Source organism: Carcharodon carcharias, chromosome 17, assembly GCF_017639515.1.
Source record: "Carcharodon carcharias isolate sCarCar2 chromosome 17, sCarCar2.pri, whole genome shotgun sequence".
Lineage (NCBI taxonomy): Eukaryota > Metazoa > Chordata > Chondrichthyes > Lamniformes > Lamnidae > Carcharodon > Carcharodon carcharias.
Window position 1 is genome coordinate 7,583,569 of NC_054483.1, and position 23,485 is coordinate 7,607,053.

At 54.0% G+C, this 23,485-nt stretch overlaps 1 protein-coding gene across 2 annotated transcripts; it reads right to left on the minus strand.

Moving 5' to 3' along the window:
- Positions 1–297: 297 nt before the first annotated feature.
- LOC121290019 (collagen alpha-1(I) chain-like) lies at positions 298–23,218 on the minus strand. 2 transcript variants are annotated; one of them, XM_041210158.1, is made up of 9 exons: positions 23,052–23,218; positions 22,873–22,948; positions 16,202–16,333; positions 15,310–15,433; positions 8,254–8,314; positions 6,531–6,577; positions 6,365–6,440; positions 5,945–6,034; positions 298–3,048 (listed from the first exon to the last, which is right to left on the minus strand). In XM_041210158.1, the coding sequence occupies exons 1-9, from the start codon at positions 23,216–23,218 to the stop codon at positions 1,683–1,685; spliced, it is 2,139 nt and encodes a 712-aa protein (XP_041066092.1). In that variant the 3' UTR covers positions 298–1,682. The 2 variants fall into 2 exon arrangements, with proteins under 2 accessions (XP_041066092.1, XP_041066093.1); XM_041210159.1 differs by lacking the exon at positions 22,873–22,948 and having other exon boundaries at positions 23,052–23,188.
- Positions 23,219–23,485: the final 267 nt, after the last annotated feature.

Below are 23,485 nucleotides of genomic sequence, written 5' to 3' on the forward strand. Positions count from 1 at the left end.
ACTCAGAAGTGCAAAGGCAGACATTTCATTCTATAGCCCTGCCTCACACTCCAGACAGCAGGCCATCTCACTGTTTATTTTGACTTGTTATCACGCTGTTCGGGTGACCCACATGGCTCCAACCGAGTGCCTCATTTTGGACTCCTCACTTCCTATCCTCTGGCAATCTGCAAGACTCTGAAAGTGAGTTTAAGCAAAGCAAGGCAACTCTTTCCCCAGGGCATGCCTGGGGCAGCAACAGCTAAAAATGAATCCCTCATGTTCACGATCCTTGGGATGAGAAAACTGCAGCCAGTGGACTGGGAAAAGTCATTTATTTCAGAATTAAGTTTTTGCGCAGTGCAGAATGTGAAAGTAAAACAATCCTAAAAATTAAAATTATAGTTTTTTTTCAGGCAATTTATGTTTCGAAGCGGGAAGAAAAAAAAAAGCTTGAGCCTTGTCTCATTTGAACGTGAATGCTGAGGGGCCAGGGAGAAGCCGGTGGAAGAAAGAGGCCACTTTGGCGTATAGTATTACTGAGAGAAGCAGCCAGTCAGAGAATACAGGTCGACTGCTCTCACTGAGGCACTTGCTATCCTTCAGCTGTAAGTGTCCGTTCCCCATGAGCTAAGACAACGAGGGCCTGCAAGGCTAGCCCACTGCACGGACAAGGCACAGAGCTGAGCCTGACCTCCACAAATGGCACCAAGGGTCCACTGATCGGGAATATGAGGCTCCGACCGATGTCCCCCATCACGTTCCACCCACAACCAGCCAAGATCAGTGGATTGGGCGGAGTGCAGTTCAAAGATGGCCGCATGGATCAGGAATTAAATAATTTAAAAAGCCCAGTTTCAAATATAATATTTAACCATTTCCTTTGGGACAATGCTTTCTGGCTGGCCTGGGTAAAACCTAAGGTCAGATTATATATCAACCCAGAAGCTAAATATAAAATAACGGAAATGATTTTTCAGTGTGATGCCATGATCAGACAGCATTAGTTATGAGCCGGGTTAAAGTCCATCACTTAATATCAGTGGCAGAGATATGGAGAGCTGGAGTTCAGGGGTTCTCTACCTCCTCTCCCCTGTCCAACTGCACTCCACTAATGGCTGGTTACAGACACCGGGCAATGGTCACTGGGCAAGAAAAGGATGGGACACCGAGTATTGCTGCACCAGGGAACATGCGACATACAAGACCTGCTCGTCCCGGCTTTAAGTGTCAAAGATGTTTAACAGTCAGCTCGGTTACCTGGATGATGAAAGTGGAAGGGCCGCAGGAGAAAGCCCTCCTTGAACGGAGATCTCAGCAGTACAATGGTGACTGCACGATGTATCCACTATGCCCCCTCGGGTACCCAGAGTACAACTGTAGACAATGGGCCTCTAAACTTGGGGTTAAGAAAGGCGAGAAGCTTGAACTGGCTAACACTGGGGTCAGGACTGTCAGTGGTGGGCTGGCAGTGGTCTCAGGGAATGAGTTAAGATCCTCAAACACAACATTAAACAGTGTTTGGCACTGACAGACGAGACAAACCCGGTGAAGCTTTGATCTCAAACCAACACTAGCTCCCATTCAGCTGCTCCATTTCATGTTGAACAGTGGTATAGAATGAATCAGTCTTTATAAAAAAGCAATGCGAAATACGTTCATACATTGGTCAATTAATTACTAAAATATTTTCTGTTTGCATTTTAATTGTCCCATCGTAGATGTGTATTCAATCTGTCTTGACCACCAGAGTTTAGTTTCCTGCCTCTGTTACCCCTTGCAGCATGTGGAAGCTGATAACTCTGCCAGGGGGATTGCGACTGACCGCTCCGCCGTGAGGACTCGGGCTGACCGCTCCGCCGTGAGGACTCGGGCTGACCGCTCCGCCGTGAGGACTCGGGCTGACCGCTCCGCCGTGAGGACTCGGGCTGACCGCTCCGCCGTGAGGACTCGGGCTGACCGCTCCGCCGTGAGGACTCGGGCTGACCGCTCCGCCGTGAGGACTCGGGCTGACCGCTCCGCCGTGAGGACTCGGGCTGACCGCTCCGCCGTGAGGACTCGGGCTGACCGCTCCGCCGTGAGGACTCGGGCTGGCCGCTCCGCTGTGAGGACTCGGGCTGGCCGCTCCACCCTGAGGACCCGGGCTGGCCGCTCCACCCTGAGGACCCGGGCTGGCCGCTCCACCCTGAGGACCCGGGCTGGCCGCTCCACCCTGAGGACCCGGGCTGGCCGCTCCACCCTGAGGACCCGGGCTGGCCGCTCCACCCTGAGGACCCGGGCTGGCCGCTCCACCCTGAGGACCCGGGCTGGCCGCTCCACCCTGAGGACTCGGGCTGGCCGCTCCACCCTGAGGACTCGGGCTGGCCGCTCCACCCTGAGGACTCGGGCTGGCCGCTCCACCCTGAGGACTCGGGCTGACCGCTCCACCCTGAGGACTCTGGCTGACCGCTCCACCCTGAGGACCCGGGCTGACCGCTCCACCCTGAGGACCCGGGCTGACCGCTCCACCCTGAGGACTCGGGCTGACCGCTCCACCGTGAGGACTCGGGCTGACCGCTCCACCCTGAGGACCCGGGCTGACCGCTCCACCCTGAGGACCCGGGCTGACCGCTCCACCCTGAGGACTCGGGCTGACCGCTCCACCGTGAGGACTCGGGCTGACCGCTCCACCGTGAGGACCTGGGCTGACCGCTCCACCGTGAGGACTCGGGCTGACCGCTCCACCCTGAGGATTCGGACTGACCGCTCCACCCTGAGGACTTGGACTGACCGCTCCACCCTGAGGATTCGGACTGACCGCTCCACCCTGAGGACTCGGGCTGACCGCTCCACCCTGAGGACTCGGGTTGACAATTTCCCCAGGACAATTCCTGTCTTCTGTAATCACAGTTGGAAAATGTCTTGACATTCCCATTATAGTGCACTGTTTGGTGCACAGCGCCAGTCCCAAACCACTGTCTGTTGGGATGCTGCACAGGCTGGTAGGGTTGAGCAGACTGTTTTGCTGGGCAGCTCAATTGGCTGAACTCATGAAAGCCATTACGAGTGGGACATTTCCCCTGGTATGGTCTGTAAGAGAACAGCAAATGCATCATTTACAGATTTACAGACTGCAGCACTTAGGAATCTATCCTTGTATTTCATATTCTCTGCAAAATACTGCACAATGTATGCCTAGATATAACATAAGACAACATTCCCAACAGAGACAAACCAATGTCACTCCATTTTACATCTCTCATTGACTGCAAAGGGCCAAGGACAGTTATGGTTAAGCAGATAAATATTCTGCACTAATAAGATCTCACAAATCTCACCAACATAAATGACCAGTTCGTGGGTTTTAAGTGTTGGTTGAGAAATAAATAGTGGCCAAGACGCTGGAAAGAACTCGGATTCTCTTCTGCCAGTAGCGTTTAGACTCTGAAGCACTCCCTCAGTACTGACCCTCCGACAGTGCAGCGCTGCCTCGGTACTCCTACTCCAACAAAGCAATGCTTCCCCAGGTGCTGTCCGTGCGGCAGTGCACTACACTCTCAGTACTGCTCTGCTAACAGTGCAGCAATTCCTCAGTATTCCTCCTCTAACAATGGAGCACTCAGAGTACTGCCCCTGCAACAGTGCAGTAATCGCTCAGTACTGTTCCTCCAACATTACAGCACTCCTTCAGTACCGTCCCTGCGACAGTGCCGTGCTCCCTCAGTGACGTACTGGAGGGTCAGCCCAATAGTGTTACCGCTATTTTTGTTTTAACTTGGTTACCAAGTCATTTTCTTTTTTAAAAAAACAAACTCTCAATCGTTTCCCTCCCTTCCCGACCCTCTTGCTCATTTCCTCCCCCCCACACCCCCAACCACCCCCCCCAAACACCCAGCCACCTCCAACTAACCCCCACGTCCCCCCCCCCCCCCCCCCCCCCCCCCCCCCCCCCCCCCCCCCCCCCCCCCCCCCCCCCCCCCCCCCCCCCCCCCCCCCCCCCCCCCCCCACCACCACCCGCTCCCTCCCTCCTGAAGCCCTCACTCACAGCGAGGCAATCGGCAGGATCGAGGAGCTGGAAAATCAGCAAGAGCTGCCAAGCGGTGTGCAAGAGCCGAGTGGAAAGAGTTAGTACTGTAAATTGTTACGAGTCAGTAAGTTAGTAAGGGGATTTTTGGGTCAGTTAGGTTCAAGGCACCCAATGCAAAATGTACAGGTCAGGAACATAACCCATCCTTATTACATGGTTTCTTAAGGGAAAGTGCTTTTCCTTTAACATGCCTTTCTCGGAAGACATTAGGTGCTAAACGCAGGATAGCTGTATCTGGGAGAGAACGAGTGCTGTTTAAATAACTGAAATAACAATCTTTCCCCTCGACAAAGGAACATTGCATCAAACAGGTGTTATTTCTGAACATACCATCTAACAGCACAACAAATAGATGGATACGCAGGAGACTGCCGTGTCCCTGTGCGAGGTTAGATGCTCCGCTTTTTTGCACATCTGCCCTGCTCCTTGCAGCTGGCTGCTGCAGCAGTCACAAACACTGCATAACAAGAGGCACATGGGACAGTGAGCAGCTGAGGGACCATCACCCCTCTGAACATACAGGCTGCAAGCTGCAGCCAAAGAGAGCGCCACAAACTTTGTGCGCAGCATCATTCTGGAGCTGGACACCAAGTCAAAGCAGCTGCTCCAGTCAAAGTCTCACAAATGTACCCCATGGACCCTTATGGTCCCACTACACGTTACCCAACATCCTGGAGTGCATTCAGTGTAACGACAGAAAATTACATCTTACAATGGAATCACAACGCAGGTGCAGGCCATTCGGCCCAGCCAGCCTGTGCTGTTGTTTACCTGCCACACACCTTCTTCCTCCAAGCGTGTCTGTCTCTTAAATATTGTGGTGGTGATCTCTGCCTGGGTCACTAACTCATTCGGCGGCCTTGCAGTCCTCTTTATAAAAAGAGATTGTCTTCCGTTCTGTCCTGAACTCTCTAGCACTGCATCTCATAATGGGTGTCTCGATGCCTCGACCACTGGGAACCCGCTTCCTTCCACTCTGTCCCGTTCCTTCACCACTTAGTTAAATCACCCCACAATCTCCGTTGTTTTAATGAACGTCAGGTCTTTCTTCATATTTTTATTTCCTCATAAGGGGCAGCACCCACGTGAATCTGCGCTACACCCTCTCGACTGCCTCAATGTCCTTTTTATTGAATAGAGCGCAAAATCGCACACAGGTTGGCGAACTGTGACCCGTGTAAGGTTTTGCACACATCCACCATGAAGCGTCGGCTATTATGCTTCATACCAGTTGCCCCAAGGCCCGGGGTTCTAATAGTTTCGTTTGTTAAGTGGCCTTACCAAGTTGAGGGGCCGATGTACCCCCAAATCTCTGACACTTGTGTCTGCCACTCTGGATTCACCCCCCACAAACTCCAAAAGCCCAGACCATGCCCGTAATTCAGCCCACCGTTAACCCAGCTCCCTCAACGTACAGACCATTCAGGAACTGAAGACAGACAACGCTCAGCAACATCAGTGGAGAGACAGAGAGAGAGAGAGTTAATGTGTGAGGTCTGATGAACGGGGAGTACTTTGAGATGCAGCAGGTTTTAAGCATCGCCGCGGAAGGTAGGGGAGAACAAAAGAGAAAGTTTGAGAGATTAATTGACAAAAGCCAGATGATGGTGCAAGGCGAAGGTGGAGAGTGATGGGACCAGGAAATAAACAGAATGTGGGACCAGAGAAGGTGTGAATGGGAAAAGTAGAGCTATCACCAACAGTTGCAGACAAAAAAAAAATTAAACCAGCAACTGGGAAAAAGCAAACCAGGAATTAGTCGTCAGACAGTTTGAGGATTTCACACCTAACTGACAGCACATTGTCGACAGGTAACAGATTTCCAGCATCCGCAGTATTTTGCTTTTACCTACAGGAAATCAGGTTCAAGCAAACTGAATGACCACAGTATTACACACCTCTCTCGCTGCTTGAACATGGCCTGCTGGCTGTGTGGTTCCTTCTGCCTCGTAACTGGGCATGGAGCAGGTACATCAATTCCTTTATTGCTGCGTAACAGAAAAAAGTTAAACACAGAAGAAAGTTGAGCTGACATAGCTTATCATTGCGAAATTCAGTGCAATCAAGAGAAAGGAACTCGTTTGAAACACGCAAAGCCCTCCAGGGCATATATGCGCATTCCGGGAACTATTTCAGTGTACATGCCCAATGGAAACTTGATCGGCAAAATCTGGGTAAGGTCATAGTGAGTGAGTGAATCTGAGTGAGAATCAGACTGCAACTCTGCCACTACCCTTATACAGCCTGGATACAGGAATAGCCTGAGTGCTGTCTATTAAGATTGCTGTTCACTTGGATCCCAAGTCAGTGGACCTTACCTCCTGCGTGGCCCTTGCAGTAGGTCCTGTATGTAATTCTGCCTTTCTATTTGGTAGCCTCGGGATTTATTGAACACTGGAGAGAAAGAACCAGGGATTAAGAGATTTTAAAACGACAATCAGTGCAACAGCTATGACAAGCCAAGTCTGAAAACCAAGAGCTTACAATCTATTGCACTGTGAGGCTCCATCCCATCCACATCGATTAGGTACCTGAAACAAACCAGAGAGAAGAATCAGAGAACTGCAAACAAGAATGTTGGCAGCTGCGGCTCAGTGGGTAGCATTGTTGACTCAAGTCAGAAGAATGTGGGTTCCAATTCCACTCGAGGCTTCAGCACAAAATCGAGGCTGACACTCCCTGTGCTGCCGTCAGATGAAATATTCAACGGAGGCCTCATGTGCCCTCTCAGACGGGCAGAAAAGATCCCATGACACTATTCTGAAGAGGAGCAGGGAGCTCTCCCTGGTGTCCTGGTCGATATTTATCCCCGAATCAAAATCAGAAAAACAGATTATCTGGTTATTTTCACAATGCTGCTTGTGGGGGGGCTTGCTGTGCGCAAACTGACTGCCATATTTCCTACTTAACAGTAGTGAAGACACCACAAAGTACTTCACTGGGTGAAGAACACTTTGAGCTGTTCCGAGGTTGTGAAAGGTGCTATAGGAATGCACACCTTTCAGACAACAGTCAAAGATCACAATGCAAGGCTCCCATTTTCACCTCGTCACTAGCATAGCCAGTGCTGCCTCTGGTTTACTGAGACCACACACTAATATACCTGGAGAAAAACACACAGAAACCAATTCAGTTGTCTGTGTGCCTCATGAGCTTCATTTAGCACTGCTAACTTATCCTTTCCAGAGGCTGCCAACTCTAGTGGGCCCCATCCCCACCAGTCATCAGTGTGGCTCTCTCCATACACAAGGCCCTAGTTTGGAACAAGTGTGGAATTGTACAGCTGGTGGTTTAGTAGTTTCAGGGTACAGAGTGAATCCAGCACTGTGACACTGCTAGCTAACCCAAGACCTGGAGGAGAAAGTGCCAGACAAACTTTATTGAGGAGCATGTTTTAACAGGCACTGCAGTGAAATGTTTCCTGTGGGAACACCATGTTCTAGCTGGGCAGGGCTCAGTTCAAAGATTGAAAGCACAGTTAGTGCTGCCTGTGAGAACCCAGGCCCCCTCACTCTCACTCTGCACAAACTACAGCTTCAGATCATGAGATATCTCTTGAATTAAACTAACTGAGGTATGCTCCAACAGGAACGGTACAATCTCCAATCGCTCAGACAAAGAGCAGGGATTCTTCAGAGGTATACGACTCAAATTCCATTCCCGGTGGAACAGCTCATTTATCCAAAGACGGGGAACGTCTCTGAAACGATCGCTGGTCTGGGGTGAGTTAGCGAGAAGAAGGGGTGTGGGCAAAGGAGTTACGGCCATGCTTGGCAAAAGAGGGGCAAGTGTGACAGGGACCTGCCCCTGATTAATGATCACATCAGAAAATGAATGCCAGAGATCTAGATGGGACTCAGATCAGACAGCTTGCCCACGTGGAGATTCTCATTGCTACTGAAACTAAGGGATCAAGTCTGCAGGACAGCAGGAAGGGTAATGGCTGAGTTCAAAGAATAACTGCAGACATCGGTTGTAACCAGCTCAATGAGCTGTGGGCAATGAGATGTCTCAGCACCACTGGGGTAGGGGAGATAGCAAGGGAGGGGGGCTACCGTCTCTAATGCCCAATAAGCAGCTCCCTCAACCCTAAAGAATGCTGCAGCTCCTTCCTGCAAAATCAAATGAGATGGAGTAAGGCAACAGAATTGCTCAACCACTTCCTCTTTGCTCAGTGACATGGTTATGAAAACAGCCGACAACTTACCTGCAAATTAGATAGCCAGTTCGGTTAACTCCATGAGTGCAGTGAACGCCAACCAGTTTATCTACAAGTAGATGGATAAAAAAAGGCTCAACATAAAGCTTTGACCCCTATCCCAGTGTCCTGTACATGAAATAATATGGCTGGGGGGTGCTTGCAAACATCCAGACTCCCTAACATGTTGACGTCAGACTCAGGTCCGAAGCAAAACATCGGAGGGGCAGCAGCCAGGGAGCACCACACCTACAGAGGGGCAGCACCCAGGGAGTGCCACACATACAGGGGGGCAGCACCAAGGGAGCGGCACACCTACAGGGGGGCAGCACCCAGGGAGCACCACACCTACAGGGGGGCAGCACCCAGGGAGTGCCACACCTACAGGGGGGCAGCACCCAGGGAGCGCCACACCTACAGGGGGGCAGCACCAAGGGAGCGCCACACCTACGGGGGGGCAGCACCCAGGGAGCGCCACACCTACAGGGGGGCAGCACCCAGGGAGTGACACACCTACAGGGGGGAAGCACCTAGGGAGCGCCACACCTACAGGGGGGCAGCACCCAGGGAGTGACACACCTACAGGGGGGCAGCACACAGGCAGCGACACACCTACAGAGGGGCAGCACCCAGGGAGCGCCACACCAACAGGGGGGCATACCCAGGGAGCGACACACCTACAGGGGGGCAGCACCCAGGGAGGGACACACCTACAGGGGGGCAGCACCCAGGGAGTGCCACACCTACAGGGGGGCAGCACCCAGGGAGCGACACACCTACAGGGGGGCAGCACCCAGGGAGCGACACACCTACAGGGGGGCAGCACCCAGGGAGCGACACACCTACAGGGTGGCAGCACCCAGGGAGCGACACACCTACAGGGGGGCAGCACCCAGGGAGTGACACACCTACAGGGGGGGAAGCACCTAGGGAGCGCCACACCTACAGGGGGGCAGCACACAGGCAGCGACACACCTACAGAGGGGCAGCACCCAGGGAGCGCCACACCAACAGGGGGGCATACCCAGGGAGCGACACACCTACAGGGGGGCGGCACCCAGGGAGGGACACACCTACAGGGGGACGGCACCCAGGGAGTGCCACACCTACAGGGGGGCAGCACCCAGGGAGCGACACACCTACAGGGGGGCAGCACCCAGGGAGCGACACACCTACAGGGGGGCAGCACCCAGGGAGCGACACACCTACAGGGGGGCAGCACCCAGGGAGCGACACACCTACAGGGGGGCAGCACCCAGGGAGCGACACACCTACAGGGGGGCAGCACCCAGGGAGCGACACACCGACAGGGAGGCAGCACCCAGGGAGCGCCACACCTACAGGGGGGCATAGCCCAGGGAGCACCACACCTACAGGGGGGCATAAATCAGGGAGCGCCACACCTACAGGTGGTCAGCACCCAGGGAGCGCCACACCTACAGGGGGGCAGCACCCAGGGAGCGCCACACCTACAGGGGGGCAGCACCCAGGGAGCGCCACACCTACAGGGGGGCAGCACCCAGGGAGCGCCACACCTACAGGGGGGCAGGACCCAGGGAGCGCCACACCTACAGGGGGGCAGCACCCAGGGAGCGCCACACCTACAGGGGGGCATAGCCCAGGGAGCGCCACACCTACAGGGGGGCATAGCCCAGGGAGCGCCACACCTACAGGGGGGCATAGGCCAGGGAGCGCCACACCTACAGGGGGGCATAGCCCAGGGAGCGCCACACCTACAGGGGGGCAGCACCCAGGGAGCGCCATACCTACAGGGGGGCATAGCCCAGGGAGCGCCACACCTACAGGGGGGCATAGCCCAGGGAGCGACACACCTACAGGGGGGGCAGCACCCAGGGAGCGCCACACCTACAGGGGGGGCAGCACCCAGGGAGCGCCACACCTACAGGGGGGGCAGCACCCAGGGAGCGCCACACCTACAGGGGGGGCAACACCCAGGGAGCGCCACACCTACAGGGGGGCAGCACCCAGGAAGCGCCACACCTACAGGGGGGCAGCACCCAGGGAGCGCCACACCTACAGGGGGGCAGCACCCAGGGAGCGCCACACCTACAGGGGGGCAGCACCCAGGGAGCGCCACACCTACAGGGGGGAAGCACCTAGGGAGCGCCAAACCTACAGGGGGGCAGCACCCAGGGAGTGACACACCTACAGGGGGGCAGCACACAGGCAGCGACAGACCTACAGAGGGGCAGCACCCAGGCAGCGACAGACCTACAGAGGGGCAGCACCCAGGGAGCGCCACACCTACAGGGGGGCAGCACCCAGGGAGGGACACACCTACAGGGGGGCAGCACCCAGGGAGGGACACACCTACAGGGGGGCAGCACCCAGGGAGTGCCACACCTACAGGGGGGCAGCACCCAGGGAGCGACACACCTACAGGGGGGCAGCACCCAGGGAGCGACACACCTACAGGGGGGCAGCACCCAGGGAGCGACACACCTACAGGGTGGCAGCACCCAGGGAGCGACACACCTACAGGGGGGGAAGCACCTAGGGAGCGCCACACCTACAGGGGGGCAGCACACAGGCAGCGACACACCTACAGAGGGGCAGCACCCAGGGAGCGCCACACCAACAGGGGGGCATACCCAGGGAGCGACACACCTACAGGGGGGCAGCACCCAGGGAGGGACACACCTACAGGGGGACGGCACCCAGGGAGTGCCACACCTACAGGGGGGCAGCACCCAGGGAGCGACACACCTACAGGGTGGCAGCACCCAGGGAGCGACACACCTACAGGGGGGCAGCACCCAGGGAGCGACACACCTACAGGGGGGCAGCACCAAGGGAGCGACACACCTACAGGGGGGCAGCACCCAGGGAGCGACACACCTACAGGGGGGCAGCACCCAGGGAGCGACACACCTACAGGGGGGCAGCACCCAGGGAGCGACACACCTACAGGGGGGCAGCACCCAGGGAGCGACACACCTACAGGGGGGCAGCACCCAGGGAGCAACACACCGACAGGGAGGCAGCACCCAGGGAGCGCCACACCTACAGGGGGGCATAAATCAGGGAGCGCCACACCTACAGGTGGTCAGCACCCAGGGAGCGCCACACCTACAGGGGGGCAGCACCCAGGGAGCGCACACCTACAGGGGGGCAGCACCCAGGGAGCGCCACACCTACAGGGGGGCAGCACCCAGGGAGCGCCACACCTACAGGGGGGCAGCACCCAGGGAGCGCCACACCTACAGGGGGGCAGCACCCAGGGAGCGCCACACCTACAGGGGGGCAGCACCCAGGGAGCGCCACACCTACAGGGGGGCATAGCCCAGGGAGCGCCACACCTACAGGGGGGCATAGCCCAGGGAGCGCCACACCTACAGGGGGGCATAGCCCAGGGAGCGCCACACCTACAGGGGGGCATAGGCCAGGGAGCGCCACACCTACAGGGAGGCATAGCCCAGGGAGCGCCACACCTACAGGGGGGCAGCACCCAGGGAGCGCCACACCTACAGGGGGGCATAGCCCAGGGAGCGACACACCTACAGGGGGGGCAGCACCCAGGGAGCGCCACACCTACAGGGGGGGCAGCACCCAGGGAGCGCCACACCTACAGGGGGGGCAGCACCCAGGGAGCTCCACACCTACAGGGGGGGCAGCACCCAGGGAGCGCCACACCTACAGGGGGGGCAGCACCCAGGGAGCGCCACACCTACAGGGGGGCAGCACCCAGGGAGCGCCACACCTACAGGGGGGCAGCACCCAGGGAGCGCCACACCTACAGGGGGGCAGCACCCAGGGAGCGCCACACCTACAGGGGGGCATAGCCCAGGGAGCGCCACACCTACAGGGGGGCATAGCCCAGGGAGGGACACACCTACAGGGGGGCAGCACCCAGGGAGCGCCACACCTACAGGGGGGCAGCACCCAGGGAGCGACACACCTACAGGGGGGCATAGCCCAGGGAGCGACACACCTACAGGGGGGCAGCACCCAGGGAGCGACACACCTACAGGGGGGCAGCACCCAGGGAGCGACACACCTACAGGGGGGCAGCACCCAGGGAGCGACACACCTACAGGGGGGCAGCACCCAGGGAGCGCCACACCTACAGGGGGGCAGAACCCAGGGAGCGCCACACCTACAGGGGGGCATAGCCCAGGGAGCGCCACACCTACAGGGGGGCATAGCCCAGGGAGCGCCACACCTACAGGGGGGCATAGCCCAGGGAGCGCCACACCTACAGGGGGGCATAGCCCAGGGAGTGCCACACCTACAGGGGGGCATAGCCCAGGGAGCGCCACACCTACAGGGGGGCATAGCCCAGGGAGCGCCACACCTACAGGGGGGCAGCACCCAGGGAGCGCCACACCTACAGGGGGGCAGCACACAGGGAGCGACACACCTACAGGGGGGCAGCACACAGGGAGCGACACACCTACAGGGGGGCAGCAGCCAGGGAGCGACACACCTACAAGGGGGCAGCAGTCAGGGAGCGACACACCTACAGGGGGGCAGCACCCAGGGAGCGCCACACCTACAGGGGGGCATAGCCCAGGGAGCGCCACACCTACAGGGGGGCATAGCCCAGGGAGGGACACACCTACAGGGGGGCAGCACCCAGGGAGCGCCACACCTACAGGGGGGGCAGCACCCAGGGAGCACCACACCTACAGGGGGGCAGCACCCAGGGAGCACCACACCTACAGGGGGGCAGCACCCAGGGAGCGACACACCTACAGGGGGGCATAGCCCAGGGAGCGACACACCTACAGGGGGGGCAGCACCCAGGGAGCGCCACACCTACAGGGGGGCAGCACCCAGGGAGCGCCACACCTACAGGGGGGCAGCACCCAGGGAGCGCCACACCTACAGGGGGGCAGCACCCAGGGAGCGCCACACCTACAGGGGGCAGCACCCAGGGAGCGCCACACCTACAGGGGGCAGCACCCAGGGAGCGCCACACCTACAGGGGGGCATAGCCCAGGGAGCGCCACACCTACAGGGGGGCATAGCCCAGGGAGGGACACACCTACAGGGGGGCAGCACCCAGGGAGCGCCACACCTACAGGGGGGCAGCACCCAGGGAGCGACACACCTACAGGGGGGCATAGCCCAGGGAGCGACACACCTACAGGGGGGCATAGCCCAGGGAGCGACACACCTACAGGGGGGCATAGCCCAGGGAGCGACACACCTACAGGGGGGCATAGCCCAGGGAGCGACACACCTACAGGGGGGCATAGCCCAGGGAGGGACACACCTACAGGGGGGCAGCACCCAGGGAGCGCCACACCTACAGGGGGGCAGCACCCAGGGAGCGACACACCTACAGGGGGGCATAGCCCAGGGAGCGACACACCTACAGGGGGGCAGCACCCAGGGAGCGACACACCTACAGGGGGGCATAGCCCAGGGAGCGACACACCTACAGGGGGGCAGCACCCAGGGAGCGCCACACCTACAGGGGGGCAGCACCCAGGGAGCGCCACAGCTACAGGGGGGCAGCACCCAGGGAGCGACACACCTACAGGGGGGCAGCAGCCAGGGAGCGACACACCTACAGGGTGGCAGCACCCAGGGAGCGCCACACCTACAGGGGGGCATAGCCCAGGGAGGGACACACCTACAGGGGGGCAGCACCCAGGGAGCGACACACTTACAGGGGGGCATAGCCCAGGGAGCGCCACACCTACAGGGGGGCATAGCCCAGGGAGGGACACACCTACAGGGGGGCAGCACCCAGGGAGCGCCACACCTACAGGGGGGCAGCACCCAGGGAGCGCCACACCTACAGGGGGGCAGCACCCAGGGAGCGCCACACCTACAGGGGGGCAGCACCCAGGGAGCGCCACACCTACAGGGGGGCAGCACCCAGGGAGCGCCACACCTACAGGGGGGCAGCACCCAGGGAGCGACACACTTACAGGGGGGCATAGCCCAGGGAGCGACACACCTACAGGGGTGCATAGCCCAGGGAGTGCCACACCTACAGGGGGGCAGCACCCAGGGAGCGACACACCTACAGGGGGCATAGCCCAGGGAGTGCCACACCTACAGGGGGGCAGCACCCAGGGAGCGCCACACCTACAAGGGGGCAGCACCCAGGGAGCGCCACACCTACAAGGGGGCAGCACCCAGGGAGCGCCACACCTACAGGGGGGCAGCACCCAGGGAGCGACACACCTACAGAGGGGCAGCACCCAGGGAGCGCCACACCTACAGGTGGGCAGCACCCAGGGAGCGCCACACCTACAGGGGGGCAGCACCCAGGGAGCGCCACACCTACAGGGGGGCCGCACCCAGGGAGCGCCACACCTACAGGGGGGCAGCACCCAGGGAGCGCAACACCTACAGGGGGGCAGCACCCAGGGAGCGCCACACCTACAGGGGGGCAGCACCCAGGGAGCGCCACACCTACAGGGGTGCAGCACCCAGGGAGCGCCACACCTACAGGGGGGCAGCACCCAGGGAGCGCCACACCCACAGGGGGGGCAGCACCCAGGGAGCGCCACACCTACAGGGGGCAGCACCCAGGGAGCGCCACACCTACAGGGGGGCAGCACCCAGGGAGCGCCACACCTTCCGGGGGGGCAGCACCCAGGGAGCGACACACCCTCAAAGTGGAAACAAAAGATTCCACTGTACTATTCAAAAAAGAGCATGGGGGTTTTTTTCCCGTACCCTGGCCAACATTTATTGATCAACCAGCATTACTTCAAAAACAGGTTATCTGCTTGTTCTCACTGCTGTTTGTGGAAGCTAGCTGTGTACATATAACTGGCAAATTTCCCTACATTATTACAGCGACTACACCACAAAAAAACAGGATTTAATTCACTCTAAAATACTGTTGGATGTCTCGAAGGGTGTCCCGCTCGCATCCCAGGACATTCAGCTGCTGACGAAACCAACATAATGTGACAGGCAGAAAGCAAACCTTGAGTCTCATCACTCCAAGTGAGAAAAATCAATGAATTCAGCCACGCAAGGGGCTGAGGCCCTTCCCTTTAATCAGGCATTAAAGACCAAGTCATGGCCCTGCCACCTCACACCTGGGGGCAGGGGTTTGGGAGGGGATGAGCTTACCATTGTCCATGTTGTCCGACAGGAAGCTTTGCACAGCTTGTTTAAATGTTAAAATGTTTCTCGCAGTTGGCACTTCATGTCCGGCAGTGAAAATCTTCTCGTAGATCAAACCCTCTGGCAACTCCTACAACCACAGAGAATAATTTGAAAATGAACTGGCACAGCAACAGGGTGTGTGCCCGTGGAGACATATTCAGTTGGTTATCTCACATAGGATCAGCACTGATGTCCCTGCATGCTGTCTGATGCAATGTGTTCTCTCACTTTACAACCCTGTTCCCCACCCCAATTACCCAGCTCAAGAGCCTCCTCAACACACCACACACATTTGTTGGAGATCTGTTCAGCTAAGGGTTCATATTTCAAACTTCAAACAGCCACAATCACACAGTGTTGGCTGTCTCTGCGCTCCTGTGTTCTCTAATCTAATTACCTTCTGTCCCCACACACTCGCCCAAAAAAATAATCATAATCATTCCCCTCTCACACCTTGCTGGTGCAAATAGGGACTACATTTCTGCTGGAGACAATACCCACAACTTTTCAGAAATAACTTTAAATTCCGTGCCGTACTTACAACCCACCCCCCCCAACACTGTACTCCCCCCTCCCCACCATACTTCCCCCCCCACCATTTATTATTTCTAGAGATGATTTCTAAACAATACATTTAAAAGAAAGAAATGCCATTTCTATGCCAGCAGGTCCAAAATAGAACTGTAACCCAAACGAGGAGCCTGACTAAGATGCTAGTCAGCAAAATCCCTCAATCACGACAATCACTGATAACTGGCACTAGCTTCAACAGTAGACCGAAATCCATGAATTGTAACTGTGCCTGTCATACGCCCACCCTGCCCCGGTCAGCCAAGGGATAAAGCAAAGGCTTTACCTTGGGATCATAGTAACGTTTCGTATAGGTAAGGTCGATGATTTTCCCCAGCTCCTCTCTCTGTCCTTTGACCTGTCTCAGGAGGTCAGTCGGTGAGAAGAATTCACCAGCTTGCAGATGTCTTTCGAACATCTGAAAAAAAAATACATCGAGGCAATGGAGATAAAAGAGGAGGCGGCCATAAGAACATAAACAGTAGGAGCAAGAGTAGAGTCTCATGCTTACTCTGTCATTGAATAAGATCACGGCTGAGCTAACTGTGCCCTCAATTTCACTTACTTGTCTGTCCCTCATGACCCTTGACCCCCTTGTCGATCAAGTCTTGTCTAACTCAGACTTGAACATATTCAATGCCCCCAGCCGCCACTGCTCTGTGACAGAGAATTAATTCCAAAGATTAACAACCTTCAGGGAAGAAATTCCCCCTCCTCTGTCTTAAATTGGAGACCTCTTATTCTGAAACTGTCACCCCTTAGTCCTAGAACTCATGAGGGGAAACATCCTCTCAACATCCACCCTGTCAAGCCTCCTCAGGATCTCATATTTCAATGACATCTCCTCTCATTCTTCCAAACGCCAGTGGGGGTAAAGGTCCAACCTGTTGAACCTTTCTTCATAAGATAAGCCCTTCATCACAGGAATTAGCCTAGTGAATCTTCTCTGAACTGCCTCCAGTGCAAATAAGGAGACCAAAACTGTACACACTACTGTCAGTGCGATGGTCAAAGATTTTAAGGGCTCGAGAATGAGTTAGAGTCAGACTGTTATTAATAGTGAAGGTAGAGGAAGGTGGGGAAGTGGAGGAATGGGTTTAGAAGCCTGAGTGTGCAAGAGAGGTATGTTTAGAGATCAAAATAATCAAAGAGATTGGGTGACTGAATTGAGATTACATACTGGATGCAGTGCGAGGGTAACTCCCACGAGTAAAGGCCCAACCTTTCCTCATAAGACAACCGCTTCATCCCAGGAATCAACCTGGTGAACCTTCTCCAATACAAGCATTCCTTCAAGACTCAGTACTCTAGGTGTGGTCTCACCAAGGCCTTGTACAATTGTAACAAGACCCCCTTATAATAAAAGCCAACATTCCATTTGCCTTCATGTGAGAATGGGTACTTTTTTTAAATTTTGGGGTATATTGTGTTATTCTGTAAAGAAAGTTGGATGTCTGCATGTGTGTTTGTGATTTAATTAAGCTGGACAAGTTTGATAGGAGTCAGGGTGTCTGGGGTGTTGGAAACATGAAAAGGATAAGAGGCAGTTCTGTTGAAGGGTCATGAGGACTCGAAACATCAACTCTTTTCTTCACCGCCGATGCTGCCAGACCTGCTGAGTTTTTCCAGGTAATTCTTTTTTTGTTTTGGATTTCCAGCATCCGCAGTTTTTTGTTTTTATAAAAGGATAAGAGGTGCTGAGTTGAGGCCCAAGTAAATAGGTTAGATCAAACATTTGCATTTTTAGATAAGTTGAGAGGTTGTTTGAATTTCAAAGGAGAGTCAGAGGTAGCGAGAAAAATGTTTGCATCTTGAAGGAGTCCATAGGGAAATAATAGTGGGAATGTTATACATTTATTGACCCAAAAGCAAAGACGAGATGGAAACATGAAAGATCTTATATTTGGAAGGGTTTGAGTTTCAAAGGGCTGTGAGAACAATGGGAATGAGATGAAAGAGAAAAAAGATTTTGAGAGTTACTGTGGTAGCTGGTTTTTAGCTATTGAGCTGCAGAGATAGCTGTCTAGCTGTTAAGATGGAGTCTGAGCTGTTGAGAACTCTTGTGCTGCAGCAAGCAGTATTGTGAAGTGGATTCCTTACCAAAAAGTGGAAGGTGGTACAGATCTTGTGGACATACAAAGAAGCAGTAGGCCATTTGGCCCCTTGAGCCTGCTCTGCCATTTAATAAGATCGTGGCTATCTGACAGTAACCTGAAGTCTGCATCCCACCTACCCTCGATAATCCCCTTATCAAGAATCTATCCACCTCTGCCTTAAAAATATTCAAAGACTCTGCTTCCACCACCTTTTCAGGAAGAGAGTTCCAAATACTTATTACCCTCAGAGAAAAAATTTCACCTCATCCCTGTTTTAAATGGTTGACCCCTTATTTTTAAGCAGTGACTCTAGTTCTAGATTCTCCCACATGAGGAAACATCCTCTCCACATCCACCCTGTCAAGACCCCTCAGGATCTGAAATGTTTCCATCAAGTCGCCTCTTACTCTTCTAAACTCCAGCGGATACAAGCCTAACCCGTCCAACCTTCCCTCATTAAGACAACCCACCCGATACAGGTATTGTTCTGGTAAACCTTCTCTGAACTGCTTTACACCTTTCCTTAAATAAGGTGGCCAGTAATGTGCATGGTACTCCAGATGTGGTCGGACTAGTGCCCTATACAACTGAAGCATAATCTCCCTACTTTTGTATTCAATCCCCTTTGCAATAAATGATAACATTCTGTTAGCTTTCCTAATTACTTGCTGTAACTGAATACTAGCCTTCTGTGATTCATGCACTAGGACACCCAGATCCCTCTGCACCTCAGAGGTCTGCAATCTCTCACCATTTAGATAATATGGTTCTATTTTATTCTTCCTGTCAAAATGGACAATTTCACATTTGCTCACATGTTACTCCATTTGCCAGGTCTTTGCCCATTCACTTAATCTGTATCTTTTTGTAACCTCCTTATGTCCTCTTCAGAACTTACTTTCCTACCCACCTTTGTGCCATCAGCAAATTTGGAAACCATCCCATCCATCCAAGTCATTTATTTAAATTGTAAACAGTTGAGGTCCCAGCACTGATCCCGGTGGCACACCACTCATTACATCTTGCCAACCTGAAAAAGACGCATTTATGCGTCCTGTTAGCCAGCCAATCTTCTACCCATGCCAATCTTACCCCCATACCATGAGGTTTTATTTTCTGCAATAACCTTTGATGGGGCACTTTATTAAATACCTTCTGGAAATCTAAGTACAGTACATCTACCGGTTCCCCTTTATCCACAACACATGTTACTTCCTCAAATAATTCCAATAAGTTGGCTAAACACAATTTTCCTTTTGTGGTACACGTTTATTGAAGCTACAGCAATTTGCCTTATGAGATATTGCTGGTTTTTTCAAATCTAAACATCTATAAAGGAATGTCGCCTGGAGAGTTTTTACTTGTGGGTTTAACCAAGTAGCGTGTTTTGAAGGAATGTTTCATAAGCTTAACTGCAATTGTGTAAGTTTATTTGCTTAAGTTTTTTTTTCTTTCTTGTTAATAATTTAAAAACTTTACAAAAACCCAAAAATGTTACTGGATCTCTTACTGCTGAGATCGGTATGTAGTTTTCTCATCATCAGAATACAAAAAAAAAGTTGCGACCCATAAGTCAAGTTTCTCTCTGGGATTTGGTTTGCGTAGCATTTAACTCCAACAGCGTAGATTTACCAGAATGATACCTCCCTTTGTGTGTTGAAGCGTTTCCTAATTTCACTTCTAAAGGGTCTGTGCCTAATTTTTAGACTGTGCCTCTTAGTCCTAGACTCCCTAACCAGTGGAAATAGTTTCTCTCTCATCAACCTTATCCTTTCCCTTTATCTTGAAAGCTTTGATCAAGTCACCCCATAACCTTCTAAATTCTAGGGAATACAACCCTAATTTGGGTAACCTCTTCTCAATGACCTCCAGTGGTCATAACGCTTCCTAATTATTTGCTGTATCTGCAAGCTAACTTTTTGTGATTCATATACAGATCTGCCTGTACCACAGCATTCTCTACTCTCTCTGCATTAAAAGAATATTCTGCTTTTTATCCCATCTACCAAAGAGGATAGCCTCACATTTTCCCACATTAAATTCCACTTGCAAAATGTTTGCTCACACGCTTATCCTCTCTAAATCCCTTTGCAAACTCTTGTGTTCTCCTCAGAACTTGCTTTCCTGTCTATGTTTGGATCATCAGTAAATTTGGCTACAATACACTCTGTCCCTTCGTTCAAGTCATTAATACAGATTGTAAATAGTTGAGGACCCAGCACTGATCCTTGTGGCATCCACTAATTACAGAACCACAGAATTGTTACAGCACAGGAGGCCATTTGGCCTGTCATGTCTGCACTGGCTCTCTGTAGGAGCAATTTAACTAGTGCCACTCCCCTGCCTTCTCTCTAGAGCTCTGCACATTCTTCCTTTTCAGATAACAATCCAATTCTCTCTTGAATGCTTTGAATGAATCTGCCTCTAGTAACTCTCAGGCAGTGCATTCCAAATCCTAGCCATTTGCTATGAGCAAACGTTTTTCCTCATGTCACCATTGCTTCTTTTGCCAATTACCTTAAATCTTACTTTCACAGAATCACAGTGCAGAGGAGGCCCTTCGGCCCATCGAGTCTGCACTGACACATGAGAAACACCTGACCTACCTACCTACCTAATCCCATTTACCAGCACTTGGTCCATAGCCTTGAATGTTATGACATGCCAAGCGCTCATCCAGGTACTTTTTAAAGGATGAGGCAACCCGCCTCCACCATCCTCCCAGGCAGCGCATTCCAGACTGTCACCACCCTCTGGTTAAGAAAGTTTTTCCTCACATCCCCCTAAACCTCCTGCCCCTCATCTTGAACTTATGCCCTCTTGTGACTGACCCTTCAACTAAGGGGAACAGCTGCACACTGTCCATGCCCCTCATAATCTTGTACACCTCGATCAGGTCACCCCTCAGTCTTCTCTGCTCCAATGAAAAGAACCCAAGTCTATCCAACCTCCCTTCATAACTTAAATGTTTCATCCCAGGCAACATCCTGGTGAATCTCCTCTGCACCCCCTCCAGTGCAATCACATCCTTCCTATAATGTGGTGACCAGAACTGCACACAGTACTCCAGCTGTGGCCTCATCAAGGTTCTATACAACTCCAACATGACCTCCCAACTTTTGTAATCTATGCCTTGATTGATAAAGGCAAGTGTCCCATATGCCTTTTTCACTACCCCACTAACATGCCCCTCTACCTTAGATTCTCTGAGGAACCAACTTTAGGAACATAGTACTTAGGAGCAGGAGTAGGCTATTTGGCCCTTCAAGTTCTGCTCCACCATTCCAGAAGAGTGTGGCTGATTGGATTGTGGTCTTAAGTCCACTTTCTTGTCTGCCCTCCACAACCCTTGAATTCCTTCTTGATCAAAAATCTGTCTCTCAGCTTTGAATAAATTCAATGACCCAGCTGCCACTGTTCTCTGTGGAAGAGAATTTCACAGACTGATTACCCTCAGAGAAAAATGTTCCCATGTCATATACTTGCAGAATACACAGTATATAATTGCAGAAACCATTTAGCCCATCGAGTCTGTTCCACCACTCAATGAAGTCACAGCTGATCTGTGACCTAACTCCACATACCTGCCTTTCCTGTATATATTAATACCTACGGATAACAAAAATATATCAATAATAAAAACAAAAAACTGCGGATGCTGGAAATCTAAAACAAAAACAGAATTACCTGGAAAAACTCAGCAGGTCTGGAGCATCGACGGAGAAGAACAAAGTTGACATTTCGAGTCCTCATGGTCGAAACATCAACTTTGTTTTTCTCCGCCGATGCTGCCAGACCTACTGAGTTTTTCCAGGCAATTCTGTTTTTGTTTTAAAAATATATCAATCTCAGGTTTAAAAGGAACAATTGATCTAGCATCAACCGCACTTGCAGAAGAGAGTTCCAAACTTCCACCACCCTTTGCCTGCTGCAGTGTTTCCTAATTTCACTCCTGAAAGGTCTGGGTCTAATTTTTAGACTGTTCCCCCCTCAAGTTCTAGACTCCCCAGCCAGTGGAAATAATAGCTTTCTCCCTATCTACCTTAGCCGTTTCCCTATATCTTTGGAAAATTTTGGATCAAATCACCCCATAACCTTCTAAATCCTAGGGAACACAACCCTAATTTGGGTAGGGGGCAGCCTCTCCTCATAATTAAATCTACACTGCAGTCCCTCCAAGACCCATAGGTACTTCCTGAGGGGTGTGTGGCTCATAACTCCAGGTGTGGTCTGACCAGGGCTCTGCACAGCTGGGGTCTGACCAGGGCTCTGCACAGCTGGGGTCTGACCAGGGCTCTGCACAGCTGGGGTCTGACCAGGGCTCTGCACAGCTGGGGTCTGACCAGGGCTCTGCACAGCTGGGGTCTGACCAGGGCTCTGCACAGCTGGGGTCTGACCAGGGCTCTGCACAGCTGGGGTCTGACCAGGGCTCTGCACAGCTGGGGTCTGACCAGGGCTCTGCACAGCTGGGGTCTGACCAGGGCTCTGCACAGCTGGGGTCTGACCAGGGCTCTGCACAGCTGGGGTCTGACCAGGGCTCTGCACAGCTGGGGTCTGACCAGGGCTCTGCACAGCTGGGGTCTGACCAGGGCTCTGCACAGCTGGGGTCTGACCAGGGCTCTGCACAGCTGGGGTCTGACCAGGGCTCTGCACAGCTGGGGTCTGACCAGGGCTCTGCACAGCTGGGGTCTGACCAGGGCTCTGCACAGCTGGGGTCTGACCAGGGCTCTGCACAGCTGGGGTCTGACCAGGGCTCTGCACAGCTGGGGTCTGACCAGGGCTCTGCACAGCTGGAAGTATAAACTTGTATTTCAAATGTAAAGGCCAGCATTCCATTAGCATTTCTCACCACTTTCTGTACCTTTTTCAAGGGGACTTTAAATGCGATGAATCTGGTTCCCGGGAGCCTGAGGCCCACAGCAGAATATTTCTGCCACCTACAGAGAGAAAGGAGGAAATATTAGCCACACCGGCTCAGGGGTTAAGGCGCGGCCTAGGGGCGCGGCGGCCCTGCCCGTGGAACTCGGGCTCAGGCCTCACCTGTCCGGGATCTTGTTCTTGCTCATAGTTTCGCTCAGGCTGTTCCTGCTGCTACTGCTACTGCTACCACCGCCGCCGCCGGCTCGACCCTGGCTGCGGACCCAGAGGCGCCTCCCGCTTCCGACTGCCAACCACACACCCAGGCCTCTGCGTCCGGCAACAGCCATTGCGCAGGCGCTCCCGCCAGCATTATTATTGGTTGGGGGTGGGGGGGAAGATGGAAGGCTCCGGTCCGGCGCCATGATTTTGAGGAGCAGTTCCGCCGCCGCCGCCATATTTGTAAGGGGCAGAGGAACAGTCATCATAACGTCAACTGTGCTCTCCTCCGCCGATGCTGCCGGACTTGCTGAGTTTTTCCAGGTATTTCTGTTTCTATCTTTGGGGGGGGGGGGCCTGGGGCGGGGAAGAATACCTTGAGAGTTTTTTTTGGGGGG

Excerpts from the sequence above, each read along its gene's own strand:
- LOC121290019 (XM_041210158.1), bottom strand. The coding sequence starts at position 23,218 with ATGGCTGTTGCCGGACGCAGAGGCCTGGGTGTGTGGTTGGCAGTCGGA. Across the intron at positions 6,441-6,530 it reads GCCTCACAGTGCAATAGATT|TGTTCAATAAATCCCGAGGC; the intron begins GTAAGCTCTTGG and ends CTTTCTCTCCAG. Across the intron at positions 3,049-5,944 it reads ATGTTCAAGCAGCGAGAGAG|ACCATACCAGGGGAAATGTC; the intron begins GTGTGTAATACT and ends GTTCTCTTACAG.